The 19,353-nt window shown below is 52.0% G+C and overlaps 1 protein-coding gene across 4 annotated transcripts; it reads left to right on the forward strand.

Annotated features, from left to right (window-relative positions):
- Positions 1-208: 208 nt before the first annotated feature.
- STK40 (serine/threonine kinase 40) lies at positions 209-18,001 on the forward strand. 4 transcript variants are annotated; one of them, XM_071576755.1, is made up of 12 exons: positions 209-312; positions 3,989-4,101; positions 5,544-5,663; positions 6,618-6,703; positions 7,130-7,273; positions 8,444-8,671; positions 9,458-9,510; positions 11,631-11,746; positions 14,307-14,451; positions 14,783-14,902; positions 15,167-15,251; positions 15,929-18,001. In XM_071576755.1, the coding sequence occupies exons 3-12, from the start codon at positions 5,552-5,554 to the stop codon at positions 16,145-16,147; spliced, it is 1,308 nt and encodes a 435-aa protein (XP_071432856.1). In that variant the 5' UTR covers positions 209-312; positions 3,989-4,101; positions 5,544-5,551; the 3' UTR covers positions 16,148-18,001. The 4 variants fall into 4 exon arrangements, with proteins under 4 accessions (XP_071432856.1, XP_071432858.1, XP_071432857.1 ...); XM_071576757.1 differs by lacking the exon at positions 209-312 and adding an exon at positions 360-394; XM_071576756.1 differs by lacking the exon at positions 209-312 and adding an exon at positions 456-476.
- Positions 18,002-19,353: the final 1,352 nt, after the last annotated feature.

The following is a 19,353-nucleotide window of genomic DNA, read 5'->3' on the forward strand; positions in this document are numbered from 1 at the left end:
GCCGGCGCGAGCCAATCAGCCTTCGCTCTTGCCTCACCTCCACGCTCCTCAGCCAATCAGAGTCCGCCGCAAAGCCCGGCCCGGCCCCGCGCCCTCCTCCAATCACAGCCCGCGCTGCCCCCCCAGAGCCAATCAGCGCCGCCGCTGCCCCATCGCGGCCGGCAGGGGACGGGCTGGTCGCGGAGGGGGGGCGGTGGCCGTGCGTCACTTCCGGTGCCAGGCGGCCGCCGGAGCGGAGCGAGGCCGGGCCGGGCCGGGCCCGGGGCCATGGACGGGACTGTGAGGGGAACAGGGCCGGGAGCGGGGCCATGGGTGAGTCTGTGAGGGGAACAGGGCCGGGAGCGGGGCCATGGGTGAGTCTGTGAGGGGAACAGGGCCGGGAGCGGGGCCATGGGTGAGTCTGTGAGGGGAGCAGGGCCGGGAGCGGAGCCATGGGTGAGTCTGTGAGGGGAGCGGGGCCGGGAGCGGGGCCATGGGTGAGTCTGTGAGGGGAACCGGGCCGTGGGTGAGTCTGTGAGGGGAGCGGGACCGGGGCCAGGGTTTTGTGAGGGGAAACCTGCACCGGAGCTATAGGTGAGTGAGAGGGGAACGCGACCAGGAACCGAGGCCATGGTTGAGTGTTTCCCCTGTGCTCAGGAGCTTGTGCTGCATCCTTTGATTGTTTCTCTGTGGCATCTGTGCTGAGGGTTTGGTCACGTCATTGTGTTCCTTAAAAGCAGAGTTCAGCAGGGTTTTGTCCTCAGATTGTTACGGAATTGTCTCCTTGGAAGAGACAGGATAAGCCTTGGAGGCACCGAGCTGTGCTGTGGTTTAGCACTGGAAGGACATGGACCTGTTGGAGCGAGTGCAGAGAAGGCACCAAGTTGGTCAGAGGGCTGGAGCAGCTCTGCTGGGGGGAAAGGCTGAGTTGGGATTGTTCAGCTTGGAGAAGAGAAGGCTTTAGGGTGAACCAGTTGTGGCCTTCCAGTACCTGAGAGGAGCTGACAAGAAAGATGGAGAGAGACTATTTACAAGGACCTGGAGTGACAGAACAAGGGGAATGGCTTCCCACAGCCAAAGTTCAGAGTTCAGTGGGATATTGGAAAGAAATTCTTCCCTGTAAGGATGGGCAGGCCCTGGCACAGGGTGCCGAGAGCAGCTGTGGCTGCCACATCCCTGGAAGTGTCCAAGGCCAGGTTGGACAGGGCTTGGAGCAACCTGGTCTGGTGGAAGGTGTCCCTGTCTATGGCAGAGGGTAGAATGAGATGAGCTTTAAGATCCCTTCCAACCCAAACCATCCTGGGCTTAGGGACAGTCTTATCACTTGTGCCTGAGCTGCCCACCCTGCTCAGGTGGAATAAAGGGGGGTGTTATCAGTACAGAGGTTCAGGCTGCTCTGTGCTGGTCCAGCATGTGCCTCCCTCCTGCCTGGGAGCTCCAGCTGGAAGCTGTTGCTGGACAGAGGAAGCTCTGTGTGCCTGTGGTCGTTTTCTATGTGAAATGCCTTTTTTTGGTCAGTCTCTTTTTTGGTGAGCCTGTCAGTGTATTGTCACACTGCAAACCCCAGCAAGGCTGGCCCGGCACGGTGTGCAGGGAACTTCATTCCTCTCCACTCAGGGCCAGGTGAGTCACTGCTGGGAGAAACTGCAGCCACACCTCGCTGGAAGTGTCAGCACGTGTGTGGGTCGTGCTGTGCCCTGAGCACAGAGGTCCTGCTGCAGGGGGGTTGTGGCATATCAATAGTGGCATAAGCAATAAATGAGAAATCAAACCTTGGAATACACCACACCCCTCCTGTGGTGGGGTCTGGAAGGTGAGCAGGGCCTGACCTGGGAGCAGCCCCTTGTTGGGGACTCGTGTGCTGGGGCAGTGGTTGAGCCTCGGGTGCTGCAGCTGCATTTCCAGGCTCCTGCTGGGAGCGTGTTGTGCTGGAACAGGGATTTTTCCCAGGGGATGTGGCCTGTGCTTCAGCATGAAAGGGTTAAGCTGAGGTTGGTGTTTATGTAACCGAAGAGGGAACTCCCAGAGATGAGTCCTTGGCTATCTCATGTGTTGATGCATCAGAAGGGCTTGAAGAAAGCCCGGCTTGTGGCTCGTGCTGAACTCGCGTCCTGGAATCATCCTGTGCCTCAGAGTTTCCCCGGCTGCCTGCGGGGGGTGGGCAGCGATGGAATTGGCTTTCCCTGATGTGTGACTTGGACTGTGGAAGCCTTTTCTGTCCCTGAGGAGCTGGAGACTGGCCACAGCTGGCTGTGGGTGGAGGTAAGGTGTGCTGGGCTCCTGTACTCCCAGGTGCTGGCTCTGCCTTGCTCATGTTCCCGGGATTCAACTGATCGGCAGGTTGGGTTTGGAAGGAGTTTTTCCAGTGGGGAGTTCAGCAGGGGCTGCCAGAGCTGTTCCTGTCTCTCAGCTGGCAAAGCTCAGCCAGTCCCTGCTTTCCCAGGTGCCTTCCAGTGGTGCCCCAGCCCCTCGTGCTTCACCAGTGCTCCGGGATTTTTTTCCTTCTCCTCTGGTCAGAGAAATTCTTTGCCTGGTTTTGAGCAAACTTCTTGCTTAGGGAAGAAGTTGAATGAGTGTCCGTGTGTTTCCAAGAAGCCTGTGAGTCAGGGCTCCGTTTTGGGAGCCGGCTTCCCTTCCCGGAAGGGCAGCGCAGCGGAACACAGGCTGCACTGACTCATCCAAGGGGCTTTCTATATATACATGGATAGATAGATATAAATATATATATATAATTAATCTTGGAGAATGGTTCAGCTTCCTGAGCCTCTGGTAACATTAACACTCCTGTACAGGGGACCTCCCTGGTGCTGTGCAGAGGGAGGGGAGCAGAGCCCACCCTGCTGGCCCCGGCTCCTCCTCCCCAAAGCCCATGTGGATAATGAGTGAGGAGCCTGGGAAGGGCTGAGGCTTCCCCTGCGCATTCCATGTTATCTCTGGGGATGGAACTGTGCCTGGCTAGTGTTGGGAAGGCTGAGCTGGCCATGGGAGGAGGAACAGTGCAGACAGGATGGGAATGGTTTGGTGCTGAAGAACAAAACAAAGTCCTGTGGCTGAAACTTTGAAGGACACTATGGCAAAAAAGTAACTTTTTCCTGGTTAGGGGTCACTTATATATTAAAACATACACCCTGCATATGATAATCAGCTTAATGAAGTTCATGCTACCACATATGACTCTCTTACTCAACTGCCCACATAGATCATGCTGTGTGTGACATGGAGGAGGAGAACACTGGGCTGTGTATGAGGGGGCAGAAATTTCCTCTGGTGAGGAGGAAGAACCAAAAACCCTTGGAGACAGTTGGTGGGAGAGTTCCTATCCCTGCTTCCAGGATGGGATGATCCTGGTCTCCAAGGACAGGACCAGCTGGGACACAAGGAGTGTGTTTTTGGCCAAATTTCATACACTTAACGCAAGAGCCTGCTTTCCTTGGGATCTGCCCTGCAAACATTCCCTGTAATCCCCCAGCCAGTGACTCCTCCGCAAGCCTGCCTGATCCAAACTCCGCCTGTTCTCAGGGAAGCCTTTCCAATGGGAACTGAGGCTCTGTCCCTGGGAGCACTGATGACTCGGGTCTGAGCTGTCCCTGGCCGGGTTTGCCCGGGAAGGAATGAGGCAACACTGGGACCTGCCTTCTTGTGCAGGAAGCTGGGACATGCTCCAGCTTTTACCCATTTAATGTTGTGTTCATGGAGGGCTTTTGGTTGTGTCCCACACAAGTTTCCATGAGCTCAGATTTGCCATGAGCCAGGTTTAAATGTGAACTTGGGCTAAGCCTCACTGATAAGTGCTGCCCAGTGTGGTATTTGGGTGTTAAAAGGTGCAGCCAGATGCTGCTCCTGTGGTTCCATTTTTTAACTCCGCATTTGCAAACACAAAGGCTGCACAGAGAGGGAGCAGAGTGGGACAAATCCCTCTGGACCAGGTGTCCAGCTTCATCCCAAATGCATATCATAATCAGAATAATCCAGAACCACAGCATCGAGGGTCTCCTGTTTCATATTGCAGAGTCCTCGACCTTTTGCCCATCCAGCCTTCTCCAAGGTGATGACTCCTGTCTCCTGAGACGTTGGAAAACCTAGTTTGGAAGAAGAGCAACGATACAGTTGATGCTGAACTACGTGAGTCTGTGTTTACAATAACACCACTTGCACCAGTGAGCTCATCCAGCCCGGATTGCACAATGGGTTTATCCCAGAGTTCCTGTGCAGGGGGGTTTCTCCAGTGGAAATGTTACTCACACTTTTCCAGCAGAGATGATGATGTGCAACAGTGGAGGAGTTTATAAGGCACAATCAGATGTTGGGTCAGGGATGTGGAATGAAGGGAGCAAGGAGCACATGGGGCTCAGGACTCTGTTGTGTCCAGCCCTTTGGGTCTGGTGTCACTGCTCTGTTGAGGCAGGGAAGGCAGTGGGAGTTGGGAGTGCAGGAATGCAAAGTCTGCTGCAAGACTCCTCCCCTTATCTCCCTGGCTGTTGCTGCTCCTGGGGCAGGTGCTACTGGATGAGTCAAAGCAGTGAGATCAGCCTGTGTCCACAGAAAGGGCAGGACTGCCAGAGGGGGAGTGCACTCAGAGCGAGGTGCTTTATCAGTCTCTTGAGTGGAGAAACAGTGAGACTCTTTCAAAACAGATAAGTGCAGCCCAAAAACTGTTTTCCACTCTGCTGTAGTAACTTCTTAGGGAAGAATGGTTTGCTTTCAGTAAGGAAATTTTGCTGTGCTCGGTTCCTCTTCATCCTCACCCCCCAAAATATCCTTAAATAAAGTGAGAGCACAAATATTGAATGTGGTGATGTTTGTGAAGGTCTTTGAAGCTGTTTTCCAAGGGCTAAAGGTGAAGAGAAGGTGTGCTGGGAACAAAGCTTCCATTGGCTGGAGCTGATGGATGCTGAACTCCAAATTTCAGCTGCATTGGATGTAGGTAGATGGAGATGTAACAAGGTCGGAACATAAAGAGGTACAAAGAGAGAGGGGACTTTTTTCAAGGCTAAAAATAGATTTTTGAAAAGTCATTGTGAAACTAATTGAACCTCAGAATAACAAACATTTGTTTTCTATGCCCTTGTTAGGAAAGGTGAAAGATACTAATTTTTATGGTCAGTTTTGGGCATTCTTGGCTGTTTGAGGAACAGACTCAAACCTCTGAGAGACTCAGCTGTGATGTCTTGTGAGGATCCCCCAAAGGCCCTCAGTGGCAGCAGCAGCCACTCATACAGAGGGATAACTTGGGCATCTTCTGTCAGAGTTTTTTGGAATATGTTAATTTGCAAACTTGTTTTTGCTGTAAAACAAGCTTTAATTATCTTGACATGTTCCCACTATGTCTCTCAAACAACTGTTGTAAGAAATGTTGCTCTGAATAACAAGACTGATTTATGCCTTGAGAAATGCTCAGAGCCTCCAGCCCACCCCTGGTCTGCCAGGGAGTCAGGGCTGTGTGTAGACACAAGTAGGCAGAGCCTCCAGTGCATCTGTAGGTGAGAGCCTTACAGTACCAATCAGAGAGAGCAGGAGAAAATAACTCGGTGGCTCATCAGATGTGGTCTCTCTTCCCTTTCAAGAGCTGAGGATGAAGCGTCGAGCATCGGACAGAGGAGCTGGGGAAACATCCGCCAAGGCAAAGGCTCTGTGCGCGGGGATTTCTGGGAATAACGCCAAGAGAGCAGGTCCTTTCATCCTGGGTAAGCAGGGAGGGGGCTCTGCACTTGTCAGTGGAGCTGCTGGTGGCAGAACTGAACACACAGGGCACCGTGGAATGAGGGAAGGCGGGTGTGTAACTCAGTGTCTTACCCAAGAGTGCGAGTCACTGGATGTGCAGAGCAGCCTTGGTTGAGCTGAGGAGGTGTGGGATGCCAATGCAGAAAGGCAGGCAGAGCTTTGGAAACAAACATGAGCCCTTTTTTTTACCTCCTTTTGTTTTTTAAACTACATTCTTAAGCTTTGTTTAAGAGCAAATTCATTTGGTGCCTTTTTGGTTAGAGCCCTGGAAAGATGTTCAACCCTGCTGGCCTGGAATGTGCTGTCACATCAGTACAAGGGCAATGTAATACTGCACTAGTGGCCACTAGAAGTGGTATGTGCCAAGGCAAGGCCACTCTAACAGCTGTGGAGAGTTGCTAGAATAGTTGTTGGTTCAGAGCTAGTTATATAAACTCTCAGAAACTGTGGACTTTACAGTGGAAACCAATGGGTGATCCATGGGAGCTGATTTATTTAAACTGAGAAGTGGAGACTGTATGTTAACTTGAAATTTGGGCAGATTTGGACACATGTGAGCTGTCCCTGCAGAGGTTGCAGCTGGTTCCCAGGTGTGGCAGCAGCAGTTGCCATGGGTGTTGCTGTGAGTGCAAGAGCTGCGTGGTTCAGACATGCAGAAATGAGGATTTCTGCAAACAGCTGGGCCCTGTTTGGGCTTTGAGTAAGTGTTTCTTCAGGGAACAAGTGAAACATTGTCCTAAAAGGTTTCAGAGTTTAAGACCTTTGGGTTTTTTGCGTTAAATTTGTGGAAATGCACTCAGGCTCCTGGAAAAAGGGAACTTGGTTTAAGCAAATGTAACTGCGTGATGCTGATGTAACCCGGGTTAGTCACTGCTGCTGGAGGGAAAACAAGTCTCTCTCTCTGCTTTGTGCTGTAGGTCCACGTTTAGGTAACTCCCCTGTGCCAAGTATTGTTCAGTGTTTGGCAAGAAAGGACGGGACAGATGACTTTTATCAGCTGAAGGTAAGCAAACTGCAGCTCCCAGATCCCCAGGGCTCTTCAGCCCTTGTGCAGAAGCACTTGGGCAGGGAGTGGGGTGAGCTGAACCAGAGCAGTCAGAAACAGCTGCTGGAGCTTCCCCTTGGCAGGGCAGTGCTGCCAGGCACAGATCTGCGTCCACATCAGCACTGAAACAAGGCTTCTGCTGCCCTCCCAGAGCCCTTGGATTTGTGCCTGAAATAAGGCAGGGAAAAATCACCTGGGATATTTGCAAACAGCCACCTGAACCACCTTTCTGTGGTACTGAGTTCAGCCAGGTCTGTGGCAAGGACACAATCATGAGAGGAATTCCATCAGCTGTTAAACACATGGGGATGCCAAAAATGAGAGAGGGCTGGGGACATGTGGGTTTTTATGGGAACTGTAAAGATCTTTTTCCTTTTCCTGAAGATTCTCACCTTAGAAGAAAGGGGTGATAAAGGAATAGAAACCCAGGAGGAGCGACAGGGCAAGATGCTGCTGCACACAGAATATTCTCTCCTTTCCCTGCTCCACAACCAGGAAGGAGTTGTCCATCATCACGGGCTTTTCCAGGTATGCTGGTCACTGTCCAGGCTGGGGCAGTGCCAGGGATTGCTGATGGATTGAGCTGCTTTTGTTTAATGTACAGTTTGTGCTGACCCTGTTCTCGTGTATCCAGAGTTTCAGCACTCTGAGATTAACCACTGATGCTTCAAAAAGGGGATGTGCAGAGTTCAGGGGGCTGTAGCAGATTTTTTATTTGGGAAATGTGAGAACATTCCCCAGTGGGACAGGCACTCAGCACTGTCCCCTTCAAACAGGACAACAGCTGCTGCACTGGCAAATTAATTAACACCTTTTAGAACTAAATTTGTGCTTTCTGGTCTCTGTACTGTTCAAGATGACTTTTAAGAAGGGGATATATAGCCAAGGAACTGTTTCAGCACGTTACCAGTCACTGTGCTGGTCAGTTTTTGTGTGAGTGCACTGTGTTGCTTTTGATGCCTTCAGAACTCTTCACTGATACGAGGGGCTGATGGGAATTACTGGTTTGGGTGTTGGTATTGCCTGACTTGCTCGTTACATTTTGTCAACACACTTTTCACTTGAGACCATCTGTACTAGATCTGAAATAAGCCAAATGTCCAACTCAGCTGTGTCTTGTTTAATGTTGTGGAAGAACTGCTAATTGTGTCTGAAAATTTCTGTTGTGCTCATGAATGGTGTGTTGGATCCCTGCTGTTCCCAGAGGCTGCTCTGCTGCAGAGCTTTCCTGGGTTCAGCTCCAGGTGTCTGTGTGTATGAACAGCATCAGCACTGACGCAGGCTCAGAGCCAGACAGCACAGGCTTCCTCTGCCTTCTTTACTCCTCTAAGGAAGAAATTGTTCCCTGTGAGGGTGGGCAGGCCCTGGCACAGGTTGCCCAGAGAAGCTGTGGCTGCCCCATCCCTGGAAGTGTCCAAGGCCAGGTTAAATGGGGCTTGGAGCAACCTGGGCTAGTGGAAGGTGTCCCTGCCCATGGCAGGGGGGCAAAACTGGATGGGCTCTAAACACCTTCCAACCCAAACCAATTCTGTGTGATTCGTTAAGTAGAGTTCCTGTATCTTTTTGAAATCCCATCTCAGGGCAAAGACCAAACACTGTGATTGCATTTGCTTACTTTGAGATCACCCTGCAGTTATTTATTCTCCCAGCTGTGTACACATGCCCTGAAGTGTTGCTCCTGTGTTTGCTTCCCCGCAGGACCGGGCTTGTGAAATTATAGAAGATCTCGAAGCCAACAGGATGGTCAGAAAGATGAAGAAGCGCATTTGCCTGGTGCTGGACTGTCTCTGTGCTCACGATTTCAGTGACAAAACAGCAGATCTGATCAATCTGCAGCATTATGTCATTAAGGAGAAGAGACTCAGCGAGCGGGAGACAGTGGTGATATTTTATGACGTGGTACGAGTGGTAGAAGCATTACACAAGGTGAGAGCTTCGTTACTCCTTGCACTGCTGGGAGGCTCAGTTTCCCCACATTAGCATAATAGGTGCTTCCAAACTTCCTGGTGCAGGCAGTGGCCAGGTTACAGGGGATGGATGTTGACAGTGTTCTGCATAAAACCTCATGCCCCAAGCCCTAAAGAGCATTCTCTCCCCTTTCCCTCTCTGCTAATCACGTTTTTGGCTGATAACGTGGTGTTTGTGGGCTGAGTGCAGGGCAGGTGAACCACAGTGTGGTAACCTCAGCCAGGGGCAGTCAAAGAGGAGAGCAGAGCCTGATCATACACAGGAAACACAAGTTTGTTTCCTTTTGAAGCAAAATAAATGACAACATAAGAATTCATTGGTAGGATCAGAACCTCAAGCTGTAAGTTTGAGATCAATGAGCTAGAAACTTGTAGTAAAAATGGATCTGTGTATGTTTGATTTCTTACACCATGACACCTGTGCTGCCTTGACAGGGCAGCACAGTGTGGGTCTGGTGAGGGAATGCTCATCATAGTGGTCTTACTGAGCCTGTACACTTCAGTTTCTGGTCTCTCCAGTCTGTCTTTGTGTTCAAAGTAGTAAATTTGCTTGTTCTGTCCTGATCAGAATCAAAGTGAAATGCACAAAGTACCCACAATGGAACCTGACCTATGACCTTGGCCTGGGTTGTTTCTGAGAATGAAGATGCCTTGATTTCCTTTTAGTGTTCTTGTCCAAGTATGGAATTTGTACTTTTATAACAAATAGGCTTTTGCTTACGTTACATTCCTATATTTTTTACAGAAAAATATTGTGCACAGAGACTTGAAACTAGGAAACATGGTGCTAAATAAAAGGTAAGTGTGCTGGAGAGCTGCTGTCCTGGCAGTCCTCTTGCTTCTTCCCCAAAGCAGATTTCTAATAGAAACACAGTCAAAGGCAGCACTTGTTGAGTGCTCTCATGGAGGAGGGTGAGGGAAAGGGAACAGACCATGCAAAAATACAGATCCAGCCCAAAGTTATATCAGTTCATGTCCAGAAATGGATTGAGCCCCACATACATAGTTCACACTTCCCCTCAGCTTTATGACTGCTTGTTAGCACTTCCTTTTGGATTCTAACTGCTGAAAACTGAACTTTGTAGTAATTCAGAAACCTGAAAGAGAAGTACTGACTTTACATATATTTAAGAAAAGAAGAATTCAATGTAGTGATTGGTTCTGTTCCCATCATTCACTCTGCATCGTGCCAAAGGCATTCCCACCCTTGCAGGCTGTCCCACAATCACATCAGTGTTAGGATCTGACTGTTGTACTGCTGTGTTTTTGCTAGTAGTAAAATATTGACTTATCTAAACAAAAGCTCTTCTGTCCAGTGTGTGTTTGTGTATGAAATAGTTCCCTTGTTCCATGGGCTGGTTTGATGGGAGCCTCTCTTTGTGATGTGCTGGTGTCTGGTGGGTGCTGGATGCAGGGCAGAGGGGCAGGAGTTCAGGGCAGTGGGTCATGGCCTGGCCCTGCTTGCTGGCTCCCTGGAGCTGCTCAGTGTCTTGGGTTCTGTGTTATTTAGCTGGCACCTAGTCCAGCTCAGATACTCTGCTCTGTCCTCCAGTATTACATTACTGACTAAATATTTTGCACTAACTTGAAGAATGAGTGGAATTCATCCTTTGCACACTGGCTGGTTTTCTGTGGAATGAATAAGAAACTGGAAGGCTGGAGGTCTGCAGTCTCTGAGTCTGTTGTACAAAGCTTGCAGGCTCACTGGGCTCACAGCTTGCTTCTTCTCCTCCCTAACACTGAAAGCAAATGGATTTTACCTACAGAGGTTGAACTTGGTTTCCCACACAGACACACACACACAGCAGCTGGTGCCTCTCGGGGCCACCTCTGAGTTGTTTCAAGTTCTTTCTGTAGAGCTGTTGTAAGATAGATCTCTTCTGCTTGCTGCTTTGATACTCCTCCTTGCTTAAGAGGCAGACAAAGGTTGGTGCTTTGAAGGATCCATGCAGAACTTCCCCTCTTTTCTGGGCACAGAGTGCAGGGGAGCACCCCATGGATGGGGCTGCACCCAGGGCCCCACTAGCAGGCAGGAGGTATTTGAAGCTCTGTCAACACACTGGCTGGAGTCATTCCTTGTGTTATATCTCTGTTTTTGGTTTTTACTGACAAGCTTTGATGAGGGAGGGCTGTAGCCTGTGCAGCAGTGAGTCATGGGGAAGGGTGGGAGAGGCGTAAGAACCATCTCCATGGAGAGGACCAGCCGGAGCAGGAACAAAGATCTGAGCTCACAAGAGCCAGGTCCCTTCTCATGGTGGGGAGTGAAGGTGCCACTGCAAGGTCATGGCAGGCATGTCCCACCTGAGGGTCCCTCAGAACTTGTCCCCCATGAGACATTAAAGCCTCTCAGGTTTCCCCATTAGGCAGTGCAGGAGTTGGGTGATTACAGATTAGATCACATTTCAGGGACTAAATAAAACCAAGCAACCCTGAACGTTTTTGTGTCCTGTAGAACACTTAGTCTTTTAAATCTTCAGTAAATCCTGCAGCTTGTTATTCAGCCAGGGAAGTCTCCTGACAGTTGTAGCTAACACTTCTTAAACACCAGTCTGTCTGTTCTAATAACCAGCTCTCCATTTCCAGCCCACACGTGGTTCTATTTCACTTGTCTATAAGACTGGCTGGGAATGTTTCTGGGTTATTGTGACTGACTTAATCCATTCTCTCAGGCTCTAGTTGTGAAATACTTTTCAAGAATATAGAAATCTTCCAGACATTGTTTTTCTACTCACACCTTGAAGTTGTAAGTTAAAATCCAAATTATCTGAGTGATGTGGAAGATTTAATGTGACAGTATTTTTGTAATGAGAAATGGAAAAATTCATTAATGGGAGCTGGCAGTACTGTAGGGAAGTAGGAATGTCTTAATAGAGAAATTCTGTGGCCTGTGTTCCTTGACACCTTGTGCTTCTGCCCAGGACTCATCGGATCACCATCACCAACTTCTGCCTGGGGAAGCACCTGGTGAGTGAGGACGACCTGCTGAAGGACCAGCGTGGGAGCCCTGCCTACATCAGCCCGGATGTGCTCAGCGGTAGGAATTCCCCCCAGCCTCACCTCAAGGCTTGTTGCAGTCATTTGTGCCTCCTGACAATAAATAAAACCACCTGTTGTGTTCCCATATGTACCTTCCTTCATGAGAGCCTCATAATTAGGGTCCAGTTAGGAGACTTGATCTGCTCTTCCAGCTGGGAAAGTTGGAGGGAAGGAGTGAACGTGACTTTTTTTCATAGGGCTTGTCTGAACTTCAAAGCTAATTCAAAGCTCCTGCCTGTTCCCAAGCAAGTCTGACTGCAGACAAGACGTTCACTTTCCCACGTCTGAATCTTATTTCTAAGGTTTCTCTTAAGCTGCAGGTAAATCCCTGGACCTAAAGGGCAGCCAGCCCAGATCCCACCAGGATGTCAGAGTATTCCAGCTGTGCACTAAGAGGAGCAGTTCCTGCAGCTGCTGCTCCTTTCCACCAGGGAACTGGTGACCCTCTCAGCAGCTTCTGGGCCAACAGAGACGAATTACTTAAAAATAAAGGAATGGTGATGGCAGGCCAGAGCTGTCTGTCTGGGTTGGATCCACTCTCCAGCAGCCTGGCCTGTGCCTTGTCTCCAGCAGAGGCCTTAAGCAGAGTCTGGCACAGAACAGCATTCCATTATGTCCTCCTGCTTTTAACTGTTCCCAGTGCATGAGGCTGTTGAAAACAGCTGTGGTTTCTGTCTGTTCAGTTGCTTCAGGAGGTGTCTTTTCCATGACCTCTAAGTGCTGCTCCTGTACCAGCCTTTGAGCAGGGAGTGGTGGTCCTGGTGGTGTGTGTAGTGTCCCAGGCATCATTCTGGGGGGGGTTTTTCTTCTCATCCAGGTGAGCTGGCCTAGTGTTGAAGGCTGCACATACAGGTTGGACTGTGTGTGTGAAACCTCCCTCTGTAGATCCAGATATTCGGCATTAGCTCCTGAGTTACTTGTTCCTGGTATCCCCACTGACTGTATTTCAGAAAGGCCCTCGGAGGGTGTCAGTCCTGGGATGTCCAGCCCCACTGGTCTCCCCTCAGGAGTTTTGTTTACAGGCAGCAGCAATAAATGTAGCTGAGATCCACCAGACAGGTTCAAGACACTTCCCTCCTGACCAGGGCAGAGCCAGGAAGGGAGCAGAGGCAGGGAGGTGGATCCTGGGTTTTTTGCAGGCCTTTCCTGTTCTGCAGGATATCCTGAGGCCCTTGTGACCACATGGATGATAGAAGCCAACTGCTGTGCAGAAGGTTAGAGCAGTTGTGGCTCAAGTGGCTGGAAGAGGCTGCAGGGAGCTGCTCCTTCCTGTGCCAGGGTGCTGATCTGTCCAGGACTTCAGCCCAGCTACCCTCCCATGTTTCTTCCAAGGGCTTTCTCAATGGTGGAACTGGCTGCCTGGAGGCTGCAGGGCACTGAACAGGTTGTCCTGGCTGATCTGTGACAGCTGAAGCTTTGTGAGACCCTGCAAGGCACAGCTTTAGCTCAGGACTCATCCTGCACTGCCCAGCCTGGCCCTCACTGCCATTGCACTGGCTCTGTCATCAGCCCTTTCCTCTCGGACCATCCTATGATCTCCAAAGTGTTCTTCCAAAATGGCTCAGTCTGCAGTTCCCCCCCAAGCATCGAGGGAAAAGTTACTTGAGGACATTCCAGGTGCCACCACCACTCCAGGCTTGGAGCATCCCTCTGTATTGCTGGTGCTCCTGTGCAGGGGAAGCTGGAACGCCTGAGGAATTAATCATTGTTGTGGGTCTCCAGGAGAAGCTGTCTCTGCTGAGGGATGGCTGCTGAAATGTAACAGCAGGAAAAGTTGGAGAGGGAGGAGAGAGGTGCCTTTTTATGAGCATATAAAGAAAAGAATAATTAGTACAAATACCAAATGCTGCAGCAGTGACTCACTGTGTGAGTCAGAGGAAGTCGTTTCCTCAGTCCTGTGCTGTGCTGAGCACTGGAGTTTGATTTGGTGACCCTTGTCCCTGCTGCTGTGTGCTGATTGCTGTGTCTGAAGGGTCTTTGAAGCAGCATTTCCATCAGGTGAATCCTGGGGCAGCAATAGCCTTGGGAATGTCTTTGTGCAGGGAAACGCCTTCCTGCGCCCTCCATGACTTTACAGACTGCTCCAGTGGTTGTGTGCTGGATCCATCCCAGAGGCAAGTCCCATCTCAGTCTTGGGCTTCTTCCCTGCCTCCCCTGGCTCTGTGCTCCCTGACTTTTGAATTTCTCCTCCCTTGGTCTGGACTTGCAGCTGGATGGATCTCTGGAAGCTGCCAGGCTGTAGGGATGGTGAGGGACAGTGACCTGGGAACTCCAGCACAGGTCACAGCAGTTCAGGTCACTACATGGCCTTGGATCATGTCTCTGTCCTTCAGCACAGAGATATTCCTGCTCTGTAGGGGACAGGAGGGCACCTGTGTGGACGTGCACCTTGGAGGGAGTTTTGATGTCTTGTGATAAGAAACCTCAAGTGTTTTGGCTAACACTTGGTGAAAGGCTCCCATGCAGAGGTTACTCCAGTGCCTTCATGTGGAGGTGAGTGGAGTTGCCAGGCCTGTGCTGTGCAGGATCTTCAGGGTGTGTGTCCCTTGTCCCTGCAGGTCGGCCGTACCGCGGGAAGCCCAGCGACATGTGGGCACTGGGGGTGGTGCTGTTCACCATGCTCTACGGCCAGTTCCCCTTCTACGACAGCATACCTCAGGAGCTCTTCCGCAAAATCAAGGCTGCCGAGTACACCGTCCCCGAGTGAGTACAGCCTTCCCCTCCCACCTGGGCAGGCAGGGCTTGCTGGGCCTTACTGGGACAGCTGCAGCTGGAGAGGCTCACCTCAATGCCCCCAGGGTCACTGCAGCCCTGAGAACAAAGTGTCCCTGTATAGTGGACACTGAGGAGCAGTAGCAGTGCTGGGGCAGCCTGTGGGAAGATGAGGTAGGTCTTTAATTCAGGGACAGGGAATGGACCTCGGTTAATTTGGGGGTCTCTGGGTCAGAGCACTGGTGACTCCAGTAATTCCTGGGCTGTGCTTCCAGTGCATCTGTCTTGCCTGCCCCAGGCTCACCACACACTCTGTCCCCAGGGATGGCCGTGTCTCGGAAAACACTGTGTGCTTGATCCGGAAACTGCTGGTCCTGGACCCGCAGCAGCGGCTGACAGCTTCTGAAGTGCTGGACTCCCTCAGCTCCATCATAGCGTCCTGGTATGTGCAAGGGGAGAGGCAGGACATGCTGTCCCTGGCCACAGGCTGTGTTGTTCCAGCTGTGGCCGGCTCAGCTCACCAGAGGAGAGTCTGGGAACTGCAGGAAGTCTTTACGTCCACTGGTGTGTGCTGGTGGATACAGCTGGAGAGGCCTGTGCAAATGCTGGTGCAGCCATGGCCCTCCCAATGGGATCACCCAGAGGGTGGGTGAGGGTGAGTGAGCTGATGCCAAGCTCTGGATGCCAACACTGTGCTCTCCTCCAGGCAGTCCATGTCCTCACTGAGTGGTCCTTTGCAAGTGGTGCCGGACATCGATGACCAAGTGGCTAATCCTGAAAACCCCCAGGAGGTAGGTTTTCCTGCTTTCCTTTCCAAGAACTTCTTTTCCATGCTGCTGTGCCAAATCTGTGTGTAATGGGAAGGGATGGCAGCCCTTGTGCACCCAAGCTGGGAAGGGCAGGGTGGGGAGGACGTGACCAAGTCCCTCATCACCTTGTGCAACGGAAGGAAAGGCTGATGCTGCTGGGACCAGCACTCACATCCAGCTGGCCGAGCTGCTGGGAAGTGACTCGCTGGCCCTGGAGCCGATGAGGGGCAGTTCAGTCCGCTCCCAGCAGTGCTCACTCTCTTACACAGCTGGGAATGCTGGGAGGAGGCAGCAGGCTTGGCTCAGGCTTCTGGTGAGCTCCACCATGGGAGCAAACATCCTGTTTTCCTGCCGGTGTGTTTCATGCTGGAAGTGCTGGCTGTGGCCTGGCTGCCCAGGGACGGCCATGCAGGATGTGCAGCGGTGCTGCAGGGACAGGGGTCAGGCAGCTGCAGCCTCAGGGCCTGGCAGGGTTGGGATGAGCCATGTCAGGACAAAGCTCTGTCCTGGTGGCAGAAATGGCTCACAGGGAGTCCTGCTTGCATGCCCAGCAGCAGGTCCTATTTCTGCATTAGGACCCCTGTTATCCCGTGGTAGCTTAGGCCCATCGGAAGAGCTGTGGGGCTGCAGGCATGGCTCTGACAGGTTGGTCTCTGCAGGTGAAGGTGACAGAGGAGTGCTCCCAGTACGAGTTCGAGAACTACATGAGGCAGCAGCTGCTCTTGGCTGAGGAGAAGAACACTTTGCATGAGGCCAAGAGCTTCCTGCAGAAGCGGCAGTTTGGGAACATCCCCCCGGTGCGGCGCCTGGGCCACGACGCGCAGCCCATGAACCCTTTGGACGCGGCCATCCTGGCCCAGAGGTACCTCCGGAAGTAGCTTCCCATGCCCCGAGAGCACGAGCACCACCCTGCAGTCTGCCTTCACCTCGCCTGCTCCAGCCTACAGCAATACCGGTGTCCCACGACGGGGAATAATGTAGCAATCCCAAGCTCTGTCCAGGGACACGCACTCACAGCGCTCCGGAGGGAGAAGACTTTTGGAAAAGCTAGTTTTGGAAGCAGCAACCTCTTGGCGTCTTCTGGAATCTGTTTTTTTAAAAATCGAAGCCTAGATGACTAATCTGCTTTTAATCATGACTGTAATCTACCTCTCTTGTCTTTTTAACCGTGCTGTTCTCTGGATCGAGCAAAGCCTGTGGGAAAAAGAGGAGACTTCGAGGGTGAAGCTGCTGGCACAGAGCAGCCCCGTGCAGCGCGGGGCCCACCCGTGGCGCCCACCCCCTGTGGTTTGAATAAGCTTGGATTTACCAGGGTTTCTTGAAAGGAAGAATTTCTTGAAACCTTCCACTTCCCTTCATCTGCATCAAATCTGTTTCTGTCCTTATGTGCCGCCTGGTCTGGCAGTGCTGACCAGCCCTGTGGCCACTGCTGTGACCAGAGAGCCTGGCCCCTGCCTTGGGCAGGAGCTGAGGAGGTGTCCCAGCAGCACCAGCTGCAGCGGTGGGATCCTGTCCCCAGTTCAGAGGTTTCACAGGACTTGGCCCCCAGGGCCTCCACCCCCTCACCCACCTTTCACTGATTCCTTTGGTTTATAAGGATCTATGATTTAATCTTATTTTTCAGTAGCTTGTCCCAGGTGCAGTTACAGTTGCATTAATTCTGATTTAGCGTTTTCCCCCCTCAGTTGTGGTACAGATGTAATATATGAGTTATAATGTGAAAAGCTTCCCAAAATTATCCACCTAGAGGTAGGAAGGGGCAGGCTGAAGTCTCTACTGTATTTGTTTCCACTTTTCTTGCCATCCCAGCCCCACATCAGGGCTGCCTCTGCCTCCCCACGTGCCGAGGTGGGGGAAGGATGTCCTGGTTTGTCACCTGCTGCCACTGGAAGAGCTTTGGACTGTGCTGAGAACAGGAGTGATTGTTTCTGAGCCTCATTTATGAACTGGATGCCTGTCTTGCCAGATGGACTGTTCTCACACAGAGCTCCCAGGGCTCACCATGCCAGGGCTCCTGCTTGAGGCAGCGGCTCTCCAGCTGCCTCTTTCCCTTCTCCAAGCTGCTCCCAGCCCTGGTATCACCCTCCTTCCAGCCCTGTGAGCAGGGAGGGTCAGAGCTGGGGGGCTGCCGTGCTTTTTGGGGCTGTCCTGCTCATGGTGGGTGCGGGCAGGGAGCAAGTAGCAGATGTTTGTAGCATGTTGTTGCCTTCTCTTGCCCCAGGCTGGGGAAGGGGACGAGGTCTAAGCTGGGCCACCCCACCAGGTGGCTTTGTGGGGACAGGGATGGACCTGAAGCATCCCTGGCCACGTTGGGCATTATGTCCTGCCTGCACCTCGCCAAGGCCCCATGGGCAGGCAGGGCCTCGTGAACACTAACACAGACCAGCACCCTGCACCATCCCCAGCTGAGCCCCAACTCTTTTGCCTTATTTATTTTGAAGATGGTGGGTCTGTCCTGGCACACCCCAGTGTGGTCCCATTACCCCCTGTGCCACCAGCAGCAGTGCCATTTGATCACCCCACCAGGCCCCTGTTCTCTCCTTCTGGTTCTCTCCTGCCTCACTCCCACCTCTTTATTTTTGGGTTTTATTTCTTCCCCCAAAGTTAAAGCAAAAAGCAATATTCTGGGACTCCCTGAGGCTGTATCACACCAGGATCCTGTGCCCTGGGCAGCGCCGGTCAATCCCACTTGTGCTAAGGCAAACTGGAAGGGGATGGTGTGGGGGGCAGGATGGGGGGCTGAGGGGCTGTGGTGGGACAGAGCCTGTTGTAAGGAAAAAAAAGAAAAAAGAAAAAAAAAAAAGAGGAAAAAAATTTGTATAAAGACGTTATTTTTGTACTACATGGGAACTACTCCTGCATGTCGGCAATAAAACTTCATACGAGATCCCGGTGCCCCCACGGGGAAGGGGTGGGAGGGGGGTGGGGAGGGGGACTGGGGGGGCTGATGTGCTCTGGGAGCTGTAGGGGAGTGGGGCTGGACTCACAGAGCAGCAGCCCCCATGGGGACCCCCAGCCCTGTCCTGCCCCAGGGGTACCTCTGAGCCCATCCCTCCCTGGAGTGGCCACTGGGGACAGTGGTGGGATGCAGAGCCCTCATGTCTCCAAGGTCCGGCACCACCATCCTTGGGATCAGTGGTGGGATGCGAAGCCTCATGTCCCCAAGGTCCAGCCCCACCAGTCCTGGCATGTGCAGGCCTGACATGAGGGAATCACATGGCTTGGTACAAATCCAAGTAAAAGGAATGGACCTCCCATTAATCCTTAACATCTCCATGTTCCTACCCTTAATAACCCTACTCACCCCAATCCTACTCCCACTTTCAATCAAGAATTACCAAAACTCCCCTTCTACCATCATACAAACTTGTCAAAACCTTTCTAAATCAGCCTAGTCCAATAACCCTTATCATGTATATAGGCACAGAAAACTTCACCTACTACTGGGAATGAAAATTCTCCACAAATTTCAAAATCCCCTTGAGCTTCAAAATAGACCAATAGTCACTAATACTGTTCCCCATTGCGTTATTTGTAACAATGGTCCATCCTAAAATTCGCAACAGATACAGAGCATCAGAGCCCCAAATCACAAACCTCTTTCCTTCTGACCTTCTTAATTGCCATAATGATTCTAACTATCGCCAACAACAATTCTATTGCCAACAACATATTCCTCCTACTTACTGGCTGAGAACGGGTCGGGATTGTGTCATGCCAGTGCCAGGGGAGCTGATCAGGGCCAGGCAATGCCCATGTCTGGGCTGCTCCAGGGCCATCATGGCAGGACGTTGACATGTCCCACAGCTCTGCAGCCACCACAACACCCACCCCAGTGGGACCACCTGGGCCTGAGCTGAGCTCAGGGGGGCTTGACCAAGGTCTGAGACCACCAGCCCAGCACAGCCAGGCCTGGCCTAGCCTTGACAGGCGCTGGGCAAGGCCAGGCTGGCCCTGGTGCCGCCCATGGCCCTGCTCTGGGGCGGCTCCACAGCCAGGCCAAGCGCAGGGTCCCGGGGGAGCAGGACGAGCCCCGGCCCCAGCCCCGCTCAGCACCGGCCGGAGCTGCCATTGGCTCGGGAGC

Source organism: Pithys albifrons, chromosome 24, assembly GCF_047495875.1.
Source record: "Pithys albifrons albifrons isolate INPA30051 chromosome 24, PitAlb_v1, whole genome shotgun sequence".
Lineage (NCBI taxonomy): Eukaryota > Metazoa > Chordata > Aves > Passeriformes > Thamnophilidae > Pithys > Pithys albifrons.

What these genes read in the sequence shown, in the direction of transcription:
- STK40 (XM_071576755.1), top strand. Translation starts at nt 5,552, where the DNA reads ATGAAGCGTCGAGCATCGGACAGAGGAGCTGGGGAAACATCCGCCAAG. An exon ending in AACATGGTGCTAAATAAAAG is followed by an intron (nt 9,511 to 11,630) that starts GTAAGTGTGCTG and finishes GCTTCTGCCCAG; the next exon opens with GACTCATCGGATCACCATCA. An exon ending in CAGCCCGGATGTGCTCAGCG is followed by an intron (nt 11,747 to 14,306) that starts GTAGGAATTCCC and finishes TTGTCCCTGCAG; the next exon opens with GTCGGCCGTACCGCGGGAAG.